This window comes from Xenopus laevis, chromosome 8S (genome assembly GCF_017654675.1).
Source record: "Xenopus laevis strain J_2021 chromosome 8S, Xenopus_laevis_v10.1, whole genome shotgun sequence".
NCBI lineage: Eukaryota > Metazoa > Chordata > Amphibia > Anura > Pipidae > Xenopus > Xenopus laevis.
Genome location: NC_054386.1, coordinates 87924649 through 87945079, shown reverse-complemented (window position 1 = coordinate 87945079; position 20431 = coordinate 87924649). Strand labels below are relative to the sequence as shown.

Below are 20431 nucleotides of genomic sequence, written 5' to 3'. Positions count from 1 at the left end.
TATTGGGGGCCTTAAAAATAATTTGCTGTGGGGCCCAGTAACATATAGTTAAGCCACTGACTCAGACCAAATCCCCTTATTTATCAATACATTTTCCCTAAAGATTCCAGTGCTGGAAGAAACTCAGAAAAATCGCAAAAATCGAACAAAAATTAGAATTGTACAAGTTTTTCAGATTTTCATCCCAAAGACTCAGATTTTGTAGGCTTTTTGCCCAAATCCCAGATCAGGGATATCTTCGGGACTTCTCCCATTGACTTATATACAATCTCGGTAGGTCTGAGATGCCGGATTTTCACCAAAAAATCTGGATTTCATAGTAAAAAAAACTAGAATTTTTTGAGTTTTGGGCATTCAGACTTTAATAAACAAACCACATATTGTCCACAATGCTTGGTGTGAATGTCTGCATTGCAATTGAGTCCAATGTGGACTTTGAATTCCAGTTTGAGGCAGGTAGAAAAATATATCAAGAACTCATGATATAAATCAGAGCTGTTTAGTCGCTGGAGACACTGGTTCTGGTTTCTGCCCACAGCTCAACCAGGGCCCCTAAAGATTTCTTGAGAATGTACTGGCCTAATACAAACTAGGCTCCAGTTATTGAACACACTATCACATGGAGAGCTCTTAATTAAAATTATGCTAATTATAGCATCTAGGGTACAAGGTCCATTACAGAGTCCTTAGAAATTAGTACATTGCAATCAACTGTGCAGTTACCTGAAAATATTCCTGATTTAAAGCACTGAACAAGAATACAAAAATACCAACTGCCATTACTCCGAGGGGGTGCTGGAGTTCAGGTCTAGGCCTGGCTTGTGATAGAACTGAAATATTGACATACTTTGAGAAGTTTGACAAAACACAGAAAAAAGGGGCGCTCTGAAGAAGGTCACACTGTGTTGGAAAATGATGAATATCACCTGGTAACAGTGGGCAAAAATACCGTTTTTAAATACAGGGTAGTGGATTCACGGAATAACCTTTCACTAAGATCAATAAACTATGGAAATGCAGAAGATGACCTATAGCTATCCCATACATAAATGAAGGTCAGATATCTTGTAAGATTATGTAGGGTGCTAACAGGCTAAACAGGCGTTCCAGCGTGCCTGCTCTCTGGCCCCCGCATCCAGTGTTTCTACCTGAGAAATAATTTGCCGTTATTATGGACGAATTTGAACCCGTGCTTCTAAACCCACCACCCTGACTTGAAAAACGGATGCGTTATAGGAGCAGCGACCAAAACACCTCTCCTCCTCCTCCTAAGCCAAAAGCAATTTCTTTTTCTAATTTTAGTTATGCACAAGCCTGCGGGCATCATGAGCGTTTAGTAATTAGTTTTATAATTACTGCTGTTTTGCTCACTGTCATTCAATTTTTCTTACAGCCCGGCCCGGGAATGCAATGTCTCTTGCCCACAGCTGTGGAAATTGCTCTACGATTAGAAAGAAAAAAAAAAAGAAAAAAAAAGAGGGGGGTAGAGATAAAGAACAGCAAAAGTCTTTGTTGGGTAAGATGTTATGCCAAGAGTTGCCCACTGTATTTAACTCTTTCTAGTGTTATAATAACTGCAAACCAATCAATAGCAATAGAGAATACCCAGCAGTTTGGCTGGAATGCATGTATTTAGAACCTTTATGGTAGGGATGCACCGAATCTAGGATTCGGTTGGGGATTCAGCCAGGACTCGGCCTTTTTCAGCAGGATTCAGATATGGCCGAATCCTTCTGCCTGGCTGAACCGAATCTGAATCCTAATTTGCATATGCAAATTAGTGGTGGGGAGGGAAATCGCGAGACTTTTTGTGACAAAACAAGGAAGTAAAAATGTTTTTCCCTTCCCACCCCTAATTTGCATATGCAAATTCGGATTTGGTTCAGTATTCGGCCCATCTTTCGCAAAAGATTCAGGGGTTGGGCTGAACCCAAAATAGTGGATTCGGTGCATCCCTACTTTATGGGGACTTGTTCGAAAATGACTATATTCAGAAGTGATCAGGGTTGGACTGGAGTAATGGGGGCCCACCCGGACTGCCACATGATGGCCCCTCCAGGCAGTCACCAGGGGCACCCTCCTGGCTTCCCTCTGCGCATGCCTGCGCAAGCGCAGGTGGGGTGCGTGTCTGCGTGAATGCCGTCCCACAGTGCGCATGCGCGGAAGCGCAGCAGTGAAAGTTTTGCAAATGGAGTGTCGGATCGGGGGAACATGGCTGGGCTGGCAGGGGCCCATGAGGGCCGGGGACCACCGGGTTTTTTCCCGTTGTCCCACCAGCACAGTTCGACACTGGAAGGGATGCAGCAAAGTATGAAGTTTGCAGTCAGCATTCAAAATGTATGTTATTATGTATTAACTCATAATTGACAGTATGCCACCTTAACACAACAGTATATTAAGACATACTACATAGATTTTAATTCTCTACCCATAAACAATGATTTTTGTAATATATGTTTATAATGTAAAAGCTCTAGTTTTCTCATAATTCAGCAAAATTGCCCCCCTTCCCCCTACTACTTCTCAAGCAGATCTTCTTAGATTAGGGTTAGGTAGCAGAGTAGATTTGCATTGACTGCCCTGAAAAATACGGGGCTCACAATTCGGGATGGTTCAAGCCAAAACATGGGCCACCAATATGGATGAGTAACCACTGCCCAATGCAGTGCACAAAACTTTGTATACTGTAGTCAGGCTCCCAACTGTTGAGCTTTTTGTTGGTAGGATAGTGTTCCTGGAGACTTTCACTTTTAAATAATCTTTTTTTTTTTTAAAAGTTTTTATTTTAAAATTTTCAAACATTCAACATACACAATATGAATAGTAGAGGTAGAGAGAGAAGAAATAGATATTAGAAAAGAAAGTTGTGAAGGAAGGTGGAGGGGAGGTAAGGTACAGACTGGCATATACATTATATTAGAATACTTGTAGTTAACCTGTTTGTACTTTCAACCAGGTACCCCAGACAACATCAAATTTTTCAGGGCAGCCCCTTGACAGATAGGTCAGTTTCTGATTTGAGAGAGAATCATTTATCAGCTTTTGCCAATATTGCAGTGTAGGAGGGTTAAGTGACTTCCAATGCATTAATATGGCTTTCTTGGCAAAATATAAGAGCTGTAGGTAACAAAGTCTAGAGTAGGAGCGTAACTGGAGGTCACCCGTTATCCCCAATAAACAGTTTTCCGGTGAACGAATACTTGGTAATGTGAGTTTTTCATTCAAGAATTGAAGTACAACACTCCAAAATCCCTGGATTACCGGACAGGTCCAGAATACATGAAACAAGGTACCCGGTTCCTCTCTGCACTTGGGACATAGGTCTGAAACATTTTCATAAATTTTAGCCAATCGGTAGGGAGTTAAATAGACTCTATTCAAGAATTTTATTTGTATAAACCTGTCCCTCATAGAGATAGATAGCTCAGTGACTAACTTGAGAGCGTCCTTCCATTTTTCTTCATCTAAATCAGGAATATCACTTTGCCATTTGCCCTTAATCCTCTCAAGGGGGGAGGGACCAGCGGTAGATAGGATAGTATACAACCAGGATAGGGGTTTTGTTAGGTCCACTCTATGTAAATATGTCTCTAAGGTTGTCAACTCTAAACTTACAGGTCTCACTGGAAATTGTACACTAAAAGCATGTCTTAATTGCAAATAGCGAAACAGCATATCTGGGTGAGGGTGGACTTCCCGTTGTAGTGTAGCATATGTTTTACATTCACCCCCAGAGGTTATATCACCAAGCGTTTTTATCCCCAGCTGTGCCCATCGTGCAGGGAGTGAGTGAAAATGAGGTAGGTGGGTATTGCCCCACAATGGTGTATAGGGGGACCAGGCTGTAGAGGTTCCCCTGGCTAGTTTTTGAGACTTCTGAAATACCTGTACCACCGTGCGCATAGAAGTAGTGGTAACGTGATAGGGGGAGACACCCCTGTAAGGGAGTTTGGCAAGGGCCTCAAGGGAACCAATTACTGCGGCTTCTAGGACCACTGCCGAGTTGCTCAAATCAGGGACAAACCACCAGTGGGCATATACCAACTGGGCCGCAAGGAAATAAAGTTTGAGATTAGGCAGTGCTAGGCCTCCTCCAGTTACTGGTGCCTGTAGCACCCTAAAGCTCAATCGAGGGTGTTCTCCTGCCCAAAGAAAGCTTCTAATTATTTTGTCTATTCTGGCGAACCATTGGGCTCGAGGGTTTATGGGAGAATTATGGAAAACATATAGGAATTTAGGTAGGCAAACCATTTTGAACATATTAATTTTGCCTGGTAGAGAGAGAGGAAGGTCTTGCCATACAGAGACTTTGCTAGTCAGAGCCTGTACTACTGGATCCAGGTTGAGTTGCTCAAATCTGTTAAGATCTTTATGGATCACTATACCCAAGTATTTAAACGAGTCTGCTACCCTGAGCTGGAGTAAGGGGTTCGGAGAGTCCTGAGGAAGGGAAGCTGAATATTTGAGAGGATCATCATTAGACCAACTTCAACAAAGTTGATGATGTGATGTGCCATTGAAGTACTTGGGGGGTTCCTTACACTATATTGATACAAAGCCTATAAAAAGTGTATTGCAGCTTTTTGGGATGTATCCAGAGAGATGGATAATGGGTATCTTTTTATGCCTATGTTGTATAACCAGATTTACTGCAAACTTTAGTCTAAACTCTTAATTCTTGAGTATTTAAGAAAACTCTATTGAAGCTCAATCACTCTAGTTCCCCAGTGACCCTTGAGGAACTGACAGACACTTTAAGTGAGTAGCAAGGGAAACAGTAACACCTCTTAAATTTTGTCATATTTGTCAGGCATCTGCTGATGGTCTGATATATGCTGCTAGGCATGGTAAATGTGTCCCGTTGCCTAATGTTTTCGACTGGAGTTGTAGGTCATCTTCTGGTTTATGATGTGCCACTGTCTGTTAGAGTTCTAACCAGGCAGAAGAGCAGCCTTATTAGTAGAATGACATATCATATGTTTTCAAAGAGTAAGAAATTGGTTCATATCAGCAGACAGAACCCAACTGCAAGTAAGAGGAGAATTAAGGTATGTATGGGGCCTTCTTGATGGCTGACCAACTATGTACCCCGAAAAAGGACATATTTTTAACAGGAAGGTTAGGAATTCCTATCTGATGATGAAGTCATTAGCATGTTGATGTGATCATCTATCAATTGCGCTGCACAGGCATCAACTGTGATCCAATCACGCCCTGGGGTGTTTGATAAGATCAACCTGATTTGGCTCAGCACATGGCTGACAAAACAGGCAAAAATCCTTTTGTTTGGCACTTTCCTGTATATTCCTGTGTATGCCTAGCTTTAGAAAGCTGTGTTGAGATGGAAGAAAGCAGTTTCTTCCTCTAAAATCTTCAGTTAGACAGATATGAATATTAAATTATTTTAAAGGGGCACTCTGGCTTCCAAACCAAAATTTGATAAAGAGGCCCACATAACACAGAAACCCCTAATATCCCCATCACTGTTACCTGTTTTTACCTACTTCAAAAAGTATTAATAAATGCCATTTTCTATGCTGAAATCCAGCTGGTTAACAGTTCTTCTCTTTCTGCATCATTTGAAATCCTGGCAGGGAAGGAGGGACTAAACACTGATGTTACAAATTGTAACAACTTCTCAACAGTTTACAGACAGCATGCAGGAACTACATAACCCACAATGCATTGCAGTGTAATGTTCCATTCCTTATTGAAATCATGTGTGCAAGGACTTGTGGGAGGATGCAGGCTTAGCACAGGTGGCTGCTGATACAAAGTAACAGTAGTCAGCCAGCTCAGCAAAGTAGTCAGACAGATCAGCAGGAGAGCAAGGGGCTAGGCTTTGGGAACTGTTCCAAACCATTAAAAATCATGGAACGTCTGCATATTTTTTAATTGATATATTGCAAATTTGTTTTAAATTATGTTTACTTTTCAAAAAGCTCAAGTTATGTTTGTGTGAAGTTCCTCTTTAAAGGGATACTGTCATGGAAAAAAATGTTTTTTTCAAAATAAATCAGTTGATAGTGCTGCTCCAGCAGAATTGTGTGCTGAAATCCATTTATCAAAAGAGCAAACAGATGTTTTTATATTCAATTTTGAAATCTGACATGAGGCTAGACATATTGTCAATTTCCCAGCTGCCCCAAGTCATGTGACTTGTGCTCTGATAAACGTCAATCACACTTTACTGCTGTACTGCAAGTTAGAGTGCAATCACCCCCTCCCTTTTACCCACCAGCAGCCAAACAAAAGTAAAATGGGAAGGTAACCAGATAGCAGCTCCCTAACACAAGATAACAGCTGCCTGATAGATCTAAGAACAACAATCAATAGTAAAATCCCATGTCCCACTGAGACACATTCAGTAACATTGAGGAAGGAAAAACAGCAGCCTGCCAGAAAGCATTTCTCTCCTAAAGTGCAGGCACAAGTCACATGACTGGAGCCAGCTGGGAAATTGTCAAAATGTCTAGCCCCATGTCAGATTTCAAAATTGAATATAAAAAAATCTGTTTGCTCTTTTGAGAAATGGATTTCAGTGCAGAATTCTGCTGGAGCAGCACTATTAACTGACGTGTTTTGAAAAAAACATGTTTTCCGATGACAGGATCCCTTTAATATTCAATAAACCAATGGACTGTCAGCTGATCTCAAAGAGAAGTTCTAAGCTGAAAGTGCTATTAAGAACAAAGCTAGAAACGAAACTAAGATTGCAAAAGTGCTTGGAACTTGAGAAAGTTTCATTTTAATTTTCAGGTTTATATTCCCTTAAAGTGATGCATAGGTTAATTACACAATTAAATGGCAGTCATGAATTTTGTCACATTTTACCATCTAAATTACATATGTTTATAAATGAAGGTTGCATTTTATGCCTGTGTTTTATGTCCAGAAGCAAAATGCAATTTTGGTGTATCTGGTTTGGAATGGTGGCTGGAAAGAGATCTGCATATGCCGTTTGCCAAATGACTACAAGCCCCAAGCCAGAGACACTTTAATTTGTGTCAAGTGAGATATTTATTTTCAGTTAAATTTTATTCAATTGGAGAGGCAAATAAGGACATGCGCAATTCCTGTTTTCACGCTGCTGACGGAGGGACCTGTGATGCTATATGTGTGGGCTGGCAGAGGGATGGTTAAATTGAGAGAGGCTATGTTTGCCACGCTGTCAGTCAACAAGTACACCGGACTCATTAATCTGCCATCTTTGTTTACCTCATCGCACAGACTGATTAAATGAATGATTGCTGACAGCTCTCTGAATTTTTATTGTGTATTCCCCGCCAGCAAAGAACAGTTTAGTGTCACTGTTCGTATAAGGCTAAGAGCAATGATGATCCTTCTAGACTCTGAGCATCGAGAGAGGTTTCAAAACCTTTTGCTGTGGAGTGGATTGAGAGCCTGATACTATAGCTGGGAACGTTAGCTAAGGGCCAAAATATTGAGCCAGTGAGGATCAGGGAGGCATACCTGTGCAAGCTTAACAATGCCATACCTTTAACAGAGGTGTTTGGTGGAGGACCTTCCATACGTAGGTTCCAGGGTGGGTCACCCTGGTTGGCAAAGTCTCTCATCTTCAGGTAGCTGATGGTCAGACGGATGATGGATGCCTTGTCAAGTTGACTGGTGATGGCTGCAGGGAGTGGGAGAAGCTTGGCCAGCTCGTAAAACTCAAAGTTCTCCTTCCCACGTCGAGAGCGAGCCGCGTCCCTCGACTTTTCTTTCCGCAGGGCTTGTAAACTGAAGGCGAGAGAGAAGATTTGTTATTTAGGTGCACATAAACCCCAATTCTACATCTATACTTTTTGCATACAGCACATAAAGGACTGGCTCCTGAGTACACAGTATATTTTGTCCTACAAACGCTTCATAAGTGACAAAATGACTGGAGTTATCATGGATGAATGGATATTTTCAAACTGCAGTCAATGAGAGTCAATACAAGCATGGAACACAGAGGCGGATACTAATCAAACTGTACCTAACCATGGTTTCTGATGATAATGACACCTTACTGTCAGAACTGTTGCAATCACCACTGACTTAAACCAGAAGCAATCCATAACAAATTCCAGGATATTTTTCCTAGCCAAGCCATCATTAAATTACCACGTTGAGCAGCCGCAAGTAATTTATTTCTCACATTCCACCACAATGGACCCAGGAGATAAGTAAAAGTGTCAAACTGTAACTACACCTCATTGACAGAAACATGTTAGATTTCTTTTTTTTTAACCAAGCTCGGAGATATTTTATCTTTATTTGAATACTGTGGGTTTTTATAAGCCACGTTTCCCCATTTACAACAACTCACTGGTGTCACCTTCTATTGATCGATGCAGTAAGAGCATGGAGACAGAAGGCTGTCACAGAATGGTTATAAATATGCATATGCCTCCCAGTTATAGAGAGACATACACACACGTAAATAAATTCAATTAGAACTCACCGGCAAATAACATGCCACCTTGTCATTCAGTTACAGCTATTGGTTTCTGATAATAACATCACGGAGAATGGCAATCATTGGCCCTAAATATGAAAAGTCTAAAGGATGGATGATCATAATCTCTCTTTTTTTCTCCCCAAATCTGAAAAACAAATAGGAACTGAACACAGTGGAGCCATTGGTAAGCTGCATCTTTGGGTAGATATCAGATTTCCTCACCTGAGGCAATAGCCAAAGAGCATTAATATGCGTCTAATCTTCCTTTGCCACCCAATGCCCACTGCTCTGAATAATAAAGTGTGTTCCATGTCTACAGAGAACACTTTGGGCAGACAAATCTCCTCTTCTTCTGGGCGACTAATCTCCCCGGACTGCCTTCCCGCTGGCTAGAATGAAAATCACTCAGATCGATTCGTTTTCTGAAGTCGCCCGAAGTTTCCTCGTTAGGCAGCTTCTGAAAACGTAGCGCTCCGAGTGCCATCCCGTCGGCGATTTCGATTCTAGCCAGCGGGAAGGCAGTTCTGGGAGATTAATCGCCCGAAGAAGAGGTGATTTGTCGCCGGGCGACTGAATCTCCCTGGATCTCCTCTTGTGTCTCTGCCCTCAAAGGAGAACTAAAGTTTAACTAACGAAGTAGCTAGAAATGTTGCACCTTATGTTCTGGGCTTCTGTACCAGCCCAAGGCAACCACAGCCCTAACAGTAAAGATCTGTGTCTCCAAAGATGCCCCAGTAGCTCCCCATCTTCTTTTCTGCTGATTCACTGCACATGCTCTGTGCTGCTGTCAATTACTAAGCTTATGGACCGACGCATATAGAATATAAATGTCACAATATGAGGCTGATTAGTAATTAATACGGATAATTACTACATGGCAGCACAAAAACCAGTGCAACTAGCATCAGAATTTAATAATCAGCCCTGTAGCATCAGCTTATATTACAGACAAACCTCATTTTCTGCTTGATAATATGTGACGACCCATAAGCTTAGCTTCTCAACAGCTGCTCAGAGCCCACTGAGCATGTGAGTGTCACAGACACTTTCCAAGATGGTGACCCCCTGTGACAAGTTTGAAGCCCTGGATCATTGCTGATATTGACAAGCTGAAACTTTAGGCTGGTGCAATCAGTTAATTATATAAAACATGGCATTTTTAGCCACATTCATTGTTAGGGTTTAGTTCTCCTTTAAGCCAATTTAATAAGTGGATTACCACAGATAACAGAATGGCCAAATGAACATTAGATATTGTAAGGGTTAAGCTCCTTTTCAATCTCCTATTTCATACACATCCCTTGTCTGTGCATGAAATGTTCCCCAGTTCTGTATGGATTTTCCTGTACATACCTTCTATTAATCAATTACTGCAGCCTGTGAGATATGGAGGACGTTCCACATCATCTACTTGCCCATCAAAAATTCATCAAAAGGCTATAGCTGTGCAGCTTTGAAGGCACCCTCCACCTCTTATGTTTCATTGTCTAGCGATCAGAGGCTTGTTTCTCCTTATCCCAGCCTATGTAATAGCATCCTTGTACTAGCATGCACAGCCTCTTGGCATCTAACATGAGAACAAGCACAAGGGAGCCAGCTTTGGGAAATCTTGAGCTGCTCCACATGGTAAATACCCTCACAGTCATAGAGAACCATTGGGTAAGGTTTTTAGTCAACCAGACTCACAGTTCATAGACTTGGCACCATCAAACCATGCACTCAAGTACCCTATAGATATGACTATGAAGATTTTCCATCCAGGTCATGGTATATCTAGTATAGGTCAATCTAAAAATAACTGGACTTGCTGAGTAATCAATGAAGACGTTTCACTACTCATCCGAGCAGCTTCTTCAGTTCAACTGACTGAAGAAGCTACCCTATAGATATCAACAACAATAATGAAGTTATTGTAGCCAGTGTCGTACTGGCCCACAGGGATACCAGGGAAACTCCAGGTTGGCCCAGGTGTCAGTGGGCCTCTTGCTTTTAATCATTTGGCATAGTTCATGGTCATTCCCTGTTTCTTCATGGGAATAAAGAGGCTTAATAATGGAAGAATAGAGTATAGTAAGTAGAGAAAAGAGACTAGGAGAATAAAGAGGTTAAGTGAGGAGAGGAGGAATAATAGTTTGGAAAGTGGGCCCTCAGGCTAAGGTTTTCTGGTGGACCCCTGGCATCCCAGTCAGACACTGATTGTACCTACCAAGAGGCTCGGGAAGCCCAATAACTGTAAAATTGTCCGCAGAAAATCTCCTTCTATTTTGTTGTTAGGTCATCTCTTCTGTATGTACCAAGTACATTTTAATCATGCTCTGGGCTGCTGCTAAGTTTAGTTTAGTAAGTTTAGGAGTCACTGGAAACTGATGAAAAAATTTGCAGAATGTTATGTGCCATCTATCATTGGGGCAAATTCACTAAAGAGAGAATTTTTGCTTGTGAAGTATTCACCACAATTCATGCCACTTCACCAGGTGCAAATTCTCTACCACTACGCTAATTCACTAAAATGCAAAGTTGCATCTCAGCAGCCAAACGCTAATGAAGTTTCGCTAGCGTTAATTCGACAGCGCAAGTACTCCCACGCTTAGGTCAATTTGAATAAGGCAGGTACATATGTGTCTTTATTAGAGATGCTGTTGCAAATGCTTGAAGTGGCCTCTTATTATTAAAAATGTCCAAAGAAGCAAAATAAAGACAAAAGAGATCCTCTAATGTCCTAGACATGAGCCCACCCTAAAACAAATGTGACATGCCCCTCAAATGTTTAAAAAAAAGGTTAAAAACACAAATTTGTAATAGTTACAACATTTAGGGGGTTATGTAATAAAAATCACTAAGTTTGCCCTTGAGCAGTAACCCATAGCATCCAATCAGCAGGTAGAATTTTATAGCTTTATCTAACAGTTTGGCAAGTCTAAGTTTGCAAAGAAAACTGTGGTGAAAGGGGAAATGTTCTGTAAAATTTTCACTTTAGTGAATTTGCAGAGTAACGATCGCTCGCCTGAGCGAAAATGTGCCTGGCAATAGGGCGCAAAACTGCGCTAGAGATGGTCTTTTTCGCTAGCGAATTGTCCTCTACACCTTTTAGTAAATTGACAATGTCCCTGCGGATGGGATTTCTGCGAATTTTCGTTAGTGATGGCCACTTTGCCCTTTAGTAAATCTGCCACATAGTGTCTACAAGCCTGATTATTAATTCATTGTGATGCAGAATAAACATGCTTACTATGCAGCAGCGTAATGTAAATCTAATTTAATAATCAGGCTTGTATCATGAATTTTATATTGTGTGTATTGCCGGACTGGGATACCAGAGGCCCACCAGAAAACTTTGGACCGTGGGCCCACTTTCTAACCTATTATTATTCCTCCTCTCCTCACTCAACCTCTTTATTCTCCTAGTCTTTTATATTTACTTACTATACTCTGTTCTTCCAGTATTAAGCATCTTTTCCCCCATAAAGAAATAGGGAATGACCATGAATGACCATGAAATGGTTAGAAGCAAGAGGCCCACTGACACCTGGGCCCACTGGAGTTTTCCTGGTGGCCCGGTGGGCCAGTCCGACACCGATTGTGTATGTGTGTATATATATATAATACACAAAAGCTGTGAATATCTTGTAAATTATATCCTTATAAACAGTGAGTAGTGATGTCATCAGTTATAAACGGTGAGTAGTGATGTAATTTCTGTCACATGACTCACTAAAATTTGTGTATTATAATAAATAAAGTACCCCCAGTTGTAAAATATGAGGATATTATAAGTTACCTCGGAGTTCCATGACCTGTATAAAAACACTCGGCCTTCGGCCTCGTGTTTTTATATGGTCATGAAACTCCTCGGTAACTTATAATATCCTTATATTTTACAAGAGGGGGTACTTTATTCACTATATAATACACAAAAGCCATGAATATCCTGTAAATTATATCCTTATAAACGGTGACTAGTGATGTCATCAGTTATAAACGGTGAGTAGTGATGTAATTTCTGTCACATGACTTACTAAAATTTGTGTATTATAATTAATAAAGTACCCCCAGTTGTAAAATATGAGGATATTATAAGTTACCTCGGAGTTCCATGACCTGTATAAAAACACTCGGCCTTCGGCCTCGTGTTTTTATATGGTCATGAAACTCCTCGGTAACTTATAATATCCTTATATTTTACAAGAGGGGGTACTTTATTCACTATATATATATATATATATATATATATATATATATATATATATATATATATATATATATATATATATATATATATATATATTTATATATATAATGTCAGTCCCTAACCTCAGGTCACTGACAACAGCCCAGAGTAACCCAAAATGTATAATGTAACATGTCCTAACAAAACGGTGTTAGGCTTAGTTCCCCTTTAAACCCCCCCCCCCTCCAGTTTGGTTTTACTGATGCCTACCTCCCAACTGTCCCGTTTTTAGAGAGACAGTCCCTCTTGTGACAGCTCCCATTTTTCTCTGCACTGAACAGCAAGAAAAAGAAACAATGTTTCTAACTTAATTGGCTTTTGGCAGAGAGCCCAGAACAGCCATAGCTGCAGATAAGATACTTTTGTACCAATTTTGAGATAAGCAAATAAGTAATTGTAACAATATAAGATAACAGGTCCCTTGGGAAAAGTTAGACTCACAGCTTAAAGGGCAATTCACCTTCATTAGCAAAACTGTAATAACTGGAAAAAAAACACAGAAATATGTTCAAACTTTCATAACCTGAACATGGTAATTAGGGGGTGTTGTCAAAAAAATGTTTTTGTTCCTCTTTTTATTTCCAAAATGTTGGGAGGAATGCTGATGACAGCAAGTTTACACTTAAAGGTGCCTACATCAAAGTAACTGTACTGAACAGGCACAATTTCATTATGGGAAATATAAAACTGTACAATTGTAGTGTTAGAAATGTGCCAAGCTCTGATTATGGATCTCAGACGACAGATCTAAATATTCTACTATTGAGGTATCAGTAATCAGAGCCTGGTACCAATACACTGTATGGTAGAAAGCTACATGTTTGCCTAGAGGTGCCAGGCAATGAGTCTTTTTGTTTTGCCTCGTAGCTCATAGTCGTGTATCACTGGGACACTCAGTGTGTCGTGTTCTACAGCAGCGATGTGCCATTTATATCAGGGCAAAATACACTGCTATATTTAGTTGTGAAATTGGCCTTTTATGTTCCTGATGTTTACAGAGTCGAAGAGAAATTAATGTTGACAGCCGCAGGCAGCTCGTCTTAACCCTTCTGTGCCTGGGGGGGAATCAGCCCTGCGTGATATTCCGCAGGGAATCCCAAACTGCTGCAATCCCCACCCCCAGGTATGGGGCCCACCTAACCATAATCATCTTAGTTTTTATTTACTGCTGTTTTAACACACAACATTGGAGCACAGCCAGTACCTGCTCAGCAGAGCTTATAATCTAAATTGGTGCCTGAGGTGTTGAGGAATAAAGTGAATTGCCTAAAGTTACATGGAGCAAACAGGGGAATAGCGTTTTTATTTTAGCCATGGAATCAGCAGCACTGGATGTTCTTGGATATATATTATAATCTCATCTGGGGATCTTTACTTGTTATTGTCACAGAATCCATCAAGAGTCACAGTGACCCAGCTTGGGCATTCTTAAACTTAAAGCAGCACGTGATACTTGGAAATGGAAATTTTTCACATTATAAGTAACAAGGTAGCCTTAAAGGGATACTGTCATGGGAAACATCAGTTAATAGTGCTACGCAAGCAGACTTCTGCACTGAAATCCTATTCTCAAAAGAGCAAACAGCTTTTTTTATATTCAATTTTGAAATCTGACATGGGGCTAGACATATTGTCAGTTTCCCAGCTGCCCCCAGTCATGTGACTTGTGCCTGCACTTTAGGATGAAACTACTTTCTGGCAGGCTGTTATTTCTCCTACTTAATGTAGCTGAATAAGTAGGGGCCTAAATCTCCCTGGATCTCCACTTGCGTCTATGCCCTCAAAGGAGAACTATAGCTTAACTAACGAAGTAGCTAGAAATGTTACACATTTTGTTCTGGGCTTCTGTACCAGCCCAAGGCAACCACAACCCTTTAGCAGTAAAGATCTTTGTCTCCAAAGATGCCCCAGTAGCTCCCCATCTTCTTTTCTGCTGATTCACTGCACATGCTCTGTGCATGGCAGCACAGAAACCAGTGCAATTAACATCTGGATTCAACAATCATCTTATATTACAGGCCAACCTCATTTTCTGCTGGATTATTAGTGACGACCCCTAAGTTTAGCTTCTCAACAGCTGCTCAGAGCCCACTGAGCATGTGAGTGCCACAGACACTTTCCAAGATGGTGACCCCCTGTGACAAGTTTGAAGTCTTGGATCATTGCTGCTATTGACAAGCTGAAACTTTAGGCTGGTGCAATAAATAAATAATAAACAGTATATAAAATATGGCATTTTTTAGCCATATTCATTTTTAGGGTGTAATTCTCCTTTAAGGGATAATTTGCACCTCTACAATAAGTTCTGTTTTCATAAAAACCCCGATCCCCAATTTAAGAGACAAGAATCTGGAATTTATTTGAAGCTTCTTCTGTGTAATGTAAAAGTAAGAAATAACATGATACATTTCTAAGTTTTGCCTTACACAGAAGAATCTTCACTAAATATGGGTCCTAAATCAACTTTTTGGAATCAAAAGAGTTAAGAAAAGAATCTCCCCAATTTCAATGGGAGTGTTTATCACAAAATAGGTCCTGACATCCATTTATTGCTATCAGCTCCTCACTAAACAGACAAACGGGTGAAAAGTGGCGCATAAATGCAATTATCACCGGCTGAGGGAAGAATGCAGGATGGGCAGAATAGAGGTGTCGCATCTGATTACTGGACTGACACCTAACGGAATGGGTGACCCTGGATCAGGTCACATGTTTCCCCTCCTTCCTCCCATACTTCTTCTGCCACATTCAATTAGCAACAGCAAAGCCTAAGGCCAGAGAATAGAACTACTGTAAGTGATGTCAAAGCTCCTCACTAAATAAGGTCACACCTGCTAAATCCTGGATTGCAAGCTTCTGAGTCTAGCACATACAAAACACTAAGGGGCAGATTTATGAAAGGTCGAAGTAAAAATTTTATTTATCTCTACACTTAGGGGCATATTTATCAAGGGTTGAATTTCAAATTGAAAAAACTTTGAAATTCAAATTCAAAAAGACCAACCGAATTTAAGTCGAAGTTTTTTTTTGGTCGAATAGGTCCGTTTTTCCCCCAAAAAAATTTCAAAGTCCACCAATTGACTCCAAATAGGTTTTAGAAGGTCCCCCAAATCTGAATCGAATTTGGACTATTCCCTAGTCGAAGCACACAAAAAATAGCTTGAAATTGAATTTTTTTCATTCGAAAATTCACCTCGAACTTTGATAAATCTGCCCCTTAAAGTTACTTACCCCCTTTTGCAAGCAATAAACGAAACAGGACTCTTCTTTTCACCTTTAATATCTGGTTGAAAGTTCTGTGCCTGGAATGCTGGGAATTAGTGTTGCAGTGTGGATACAAAATATAACAAAGTGCTGATTTCCCCCCCTTTACACTTTTTTAGTGAACAAGTAGAATTTTCACTATTAAACATGTGTTGCACAGATCACGCTTTACTTCAGATCCGTGCTGTTATTATATTTTTTTTGTATTTTACCTCTTTTGGAAGGGAAAATGAAATCCCACCTAGGGACAGATTTACAGAAGGGTGAATTGTCGCTAGCGACCGCTTCGCACCCATCACAAAACTTCGCCAGGCGCAAATGCTCTCAGACTACAACAATTCACTACAATGCGGCGTTTCGATGTATATATTGATCAAAGAGTGAAGTTAAGGTGGCCATACATGGAGAGATCCGCTCGTTTGGCGATCTCGCCAAATGAGCGGATCTCTCCCCGATATGCCCACCTTGAGGTGGGCAATATGGGGCTGATCCGATCGTTGGGCCCTAGGGCGGTGGTCGGATCGCGGGACCACTTTAACGAACAGATGCGGCCGCAATCCATTGGGATTTTTAGTCGAATCCGATCGAGATGTGGCCGACTTTCGGGGGGCCCCATACACGGGCCAATAAGCTGCCGACTCGGTCTGTCGGCAGCTTTTATCAGCCCGTGTATGGCCACCTTTAGAGGTCGCCACGGTCTGCTAGCGTGAAATACCGCCTCTCTCCATTCATTTCTATGGGATTTTTTTTTTAAATGTTTTTATTTATTTATATCACATAATAAAGCTTGGTTTCATTATGCAGTTTTGTATATAATAAAAACAATCAGTGCAGATTCTTCAACAGTTTTCTAATAATATATAGTAACATAATGAAATTTACAGCTCAAAGTTTGGTATATGACCCTATGTCGGGTTTAATGGGTACACAGTCAATAGTCTATTTATTTGATGACTCCTGGGGGGTTCGATGGGATTTTTAAAGGCATATTTATCCAGGGATGAATTTTCACTTTCACCCATTGATAAATGCTCTTTTAAAAATCCCATAGAAATGAATGGAGAGAGGTGGTATTTCAATCTAGAGGACCGTGGCGATCTCTAACTTTACTCTTTGATAAATATACCCCAATGTGTCTAATGACCAGAGAGTAATTTCAACTCCAAACCAGAGGGCTGTAGGACAAATAAAAAGACCAAACTCATTTAAAAACAATAAATAGTTCTAACCCAATGTAACTGACCTTAGAATGTCATTGCCTACCTTACAGTAAAACGTTTTTATAAAGTAAAGTTCCTCTTTAACCAAGTAGTGTTACGTTTCTTCTACTTGGAGGATTTTCCTTCAATCTACTTCCCTTTCTGTTAAGCTGGAATAGCTTTCATCATCCCAAGGCAAATTAACGGTTTGCAGGTCTGACCTGCTGCCCATACAATCATTACTGAGGTGCATGAAAAAAACAAGGATGATCCCACTCAGGGACGGATTTCACGGTCGGGTGCCCCTAGGCCCTAGTCCTAGCGCCCGCCTGCACTACCCCCACCCACGTCGCAAGTGCACGCTCGCATGCGTGTAAGCTCCAGAGCGGCAGGGACGCGCAGCTCCCCATAAAGCGGCTGGACGGGATGCCACCCCTAATAGTTTGCCATCCTAGGCCAGGGCCTGATCAGGGGCGCTCCACCAATGAGGCGAGTTGAGACACTCGTCTCAGGTGGCATCGCCCCCCTGGTTGCCGCTCCTGGTAACTAAGAGCCGAATTTCCATTTTCAACCAGAAATTTGGCTCTTCTAGTGCAGAGAGCGCAATTGCCTCAGACGGCAAAATGCCCAGGATCGCCCCTGGGCCTGATCCAAGAGTAGCTGAGAAAAAAAAAAGAAATATTTGTTTTATGGAATCTGCCACATTTGGGTTTCTGGGCCTGACTAAGCAGTAGAGATGTCGCGAACTGTTCGCCGGCGAACTTGTTCGCGCGAACATCGGGTGTTCGCGCTCGCCGGAAGTTCGCGAACGTCGCGCGACGTTCGCCATTTTGGGTTCGCCATTGTTGGCGCTTTTTTTTGCCCTCTCACCCCAGACCAGCAGGTACATGGCAGCCAATCAGGAAGCTCTCCCCTGGACCACTCCCCTTCCCTATAAAAACCGAAGCCCTGCAGCGTTTTTTCACTCTGCCTGTGTGTGCTGAAGAGATAGTGTAGGGAGAGAGCTGCTGCCTGTTAGTGATTTCAGGGACAGTTGAAAGTTTGCTGGCTAGTAATCGTTTTGATACTGCTCTGTTATTGGAGGGACAGAAGTCTGCAGGGGTTTGAGGGACATTTTAGCTTAGGTAGCTTTGCTGGCTAGTAATCTACCTTCTACTGCAGTGCTCTGTATGTAGCTGCAGTGGGCAGCTGTCCTGCTTCTGATCTCATCTGCTGACTGCTGCAATAACAGTAGTCCTTGTAAGGACTGCTTTTATTTATTTTTTTGTTGTTTTACTACTACTACTACTACTACTACTATAAGAGCCCAGTGCTATTAGTCTAGCAGTGTTGGGGAGTGGGACTGGTGTGCTAATCTGCTGCTCCTAGTAGTTCAGCAGCACCAACTTTAATTTTTTTTTTTAATATTCATTTTTTTTTTATTTTACTTTTTTTTATTTTACTACCGCTGTAGTAGTGTATAAGTTGACCTTTTAGGCATTATTTGCCCTGTAGGCATTATTTGCACACTGTTTTCTTCAACCCGCCATCTAGCTGTGTGACCTTGTTCACATTCTGTCTAAATATCCATAATATTACCGTCTCCAGAAAAAACACCGGAGTGACTTTTTTCAAGCAGCATTCATATATTTTACGTAATCCGTATCCACCGCTGTAGTAGTGTATACGTTGACCTTGTAGGCATTGTTTGCCCAGTTTTTTTGGCCGCAGCCACTGAAGCACAGAGGCCAGAAAAAATATGCCATATAAATGCTGAAAATAGTCATTTTTTGCCATACGTTGACTCAACGTATATGGCAAAAAATGACTATTTTCAGCATTTATATGGCATATTTTTTCTGGCAACTGTGCTTCAGTGGCTGCAACCAAAAAAACTGGGCAAACAATGTCTACAAGGTCAACGTATGGCGAAAAATGACTATTTTCAGCATTTATATGGCATATTTTTTCTGGCAACTGTGCTTCAGTGGCTGCAACCAAAAAAACTGGGCAAACAATGCCTACAAGGTCAACGTATGGCAGTTGTTTAAAGAGAACAGTAGATTACTAGCCAGCAAAGCTACCTAAGCTAAAATGTCCCTCAAATCCCTGCAGACTTCTGTCCCTCCAATACAGAGCAGTATCAAGCAGATTACTAGCCAGCAAACTTACTATCATCTGTCCCTGAAATCACTAACAGCTCTCCCCCTACACCAGTGATCCCCAACCAGTAGCTCGCGAGCAACATGTTGCTCTCCAACCTCTTGGATGTTGCTCCCAGTGGCCTCAAAGCAGGTGCTTATTTTTGAATTCCAGGCTTGGAGGCAAGTTTTACTGCATTAAAACCAGGTGTACTGCCAAACAGAGCCTCAATGTAGGTTGACAATGCACATAGGGGCTACTAAATAACCAATCACAGCCCTTATTTGGTACTCCAGGAATATTTTTCATGTTAGTGTTGCTCCCCAACTCCTTTTACTTATGAATGTTGCTCACGGGTTGTAAAGGTTGGGGATCCCTGCCCTACACTATCTCTTCCAAGCACACACAGGCAGATTTTTCAGATACATTTTTGCCCTTGATCCCCCTCTGGCATGCCACTGTCCAGGTCGTTGCACCCTTTAAACAACTTTAAAATCATTTTTCTGGCCAGAAATTTTTTTTTTAGATGTTAAAGTTCGCCTTCCCATTGAAGTCTATGGGGTTCGCGAACCGTTCGCGAACCGCTCGCGTTTTTGCGCAAGTTCGCGAATATGTTCGCGAACTTTTTTTCCGACGTTCGCTACATCCCTACTAAGCAGTTTAACATGCAAGACATATTGAAAAGCAAAAAGAATCAAGCAGCATTTGAATCAGGAACACCCCAGCGTTCTGCCCCGATAGATAGTCCGGCCAATAAAGATGGGATTTTTTTGGCGTTTGTTACTTGCACATCTTAAATGCAAGTAATGTAGTGGGTAGGGAACAAGAAAGGGTGCCCCTTACTCCTACTGCTCATGAATACAGCACTGTCATGTGAAGGCAGGGCTGTATTCATAGAGGAAGACTTGTATCTCCATTCTGCAGGGCAAAGACTTGTACCCTTGGGAGAGCCAGGGAAAAAAAGGTAGGTCAGGGACATATCTATTAGGGTGGAAAAGAGAAGGCTTTCCAGTGGGCTCTTCATGGCCTGACTTTCAAGAAAGTACTAAGGACAATAATAAATAGTATTAGTATTGTAAATTGGTTTACAAACGATTTAGTTGCTGGACAACTAGTTGCTGGGGCTTGGAGCAGTGGCAGGTGGGTACATCCTGAAGGTCAATAGAGATT

At 41.4% G+C, this 20431-nt stretch overlaps 2 protein-coding genes across 6 annotated transcripts in view; one reads left to right on the top strand and one right to left on the bottom strand.

Annotated features, from left to right (window-relative positions):
• LOC108700312 overlaps positions 1-20431 on the top strand; it is a 782191-nt gene that overhangs the window by 421384 nt on the left and 340376 nt on the right. The window lies entirely within an intron of this gene.
• The window catches only part of npas3.S (neuronal PAS domain protein 3 S homeolog), a 334397-nt gene that overhangs the window by 176650 nt on the left and 137316 nt on the right, over positions 1-20431 (bottom strand). For all 5 annotated transcript variants that reach the window (XM_018233393.2, XM_041575379.1, XM_041575378.1 and 2 more), the window contains one exon: positions 7499-7743. In XM_018233393.2, coding sequence (XP_018088882.2) covers positions 7499-7743 — 245 coding nt within the window. The remainder of the gene's footprint in view (positions 1-7498; positions 7744-20431) is intronic.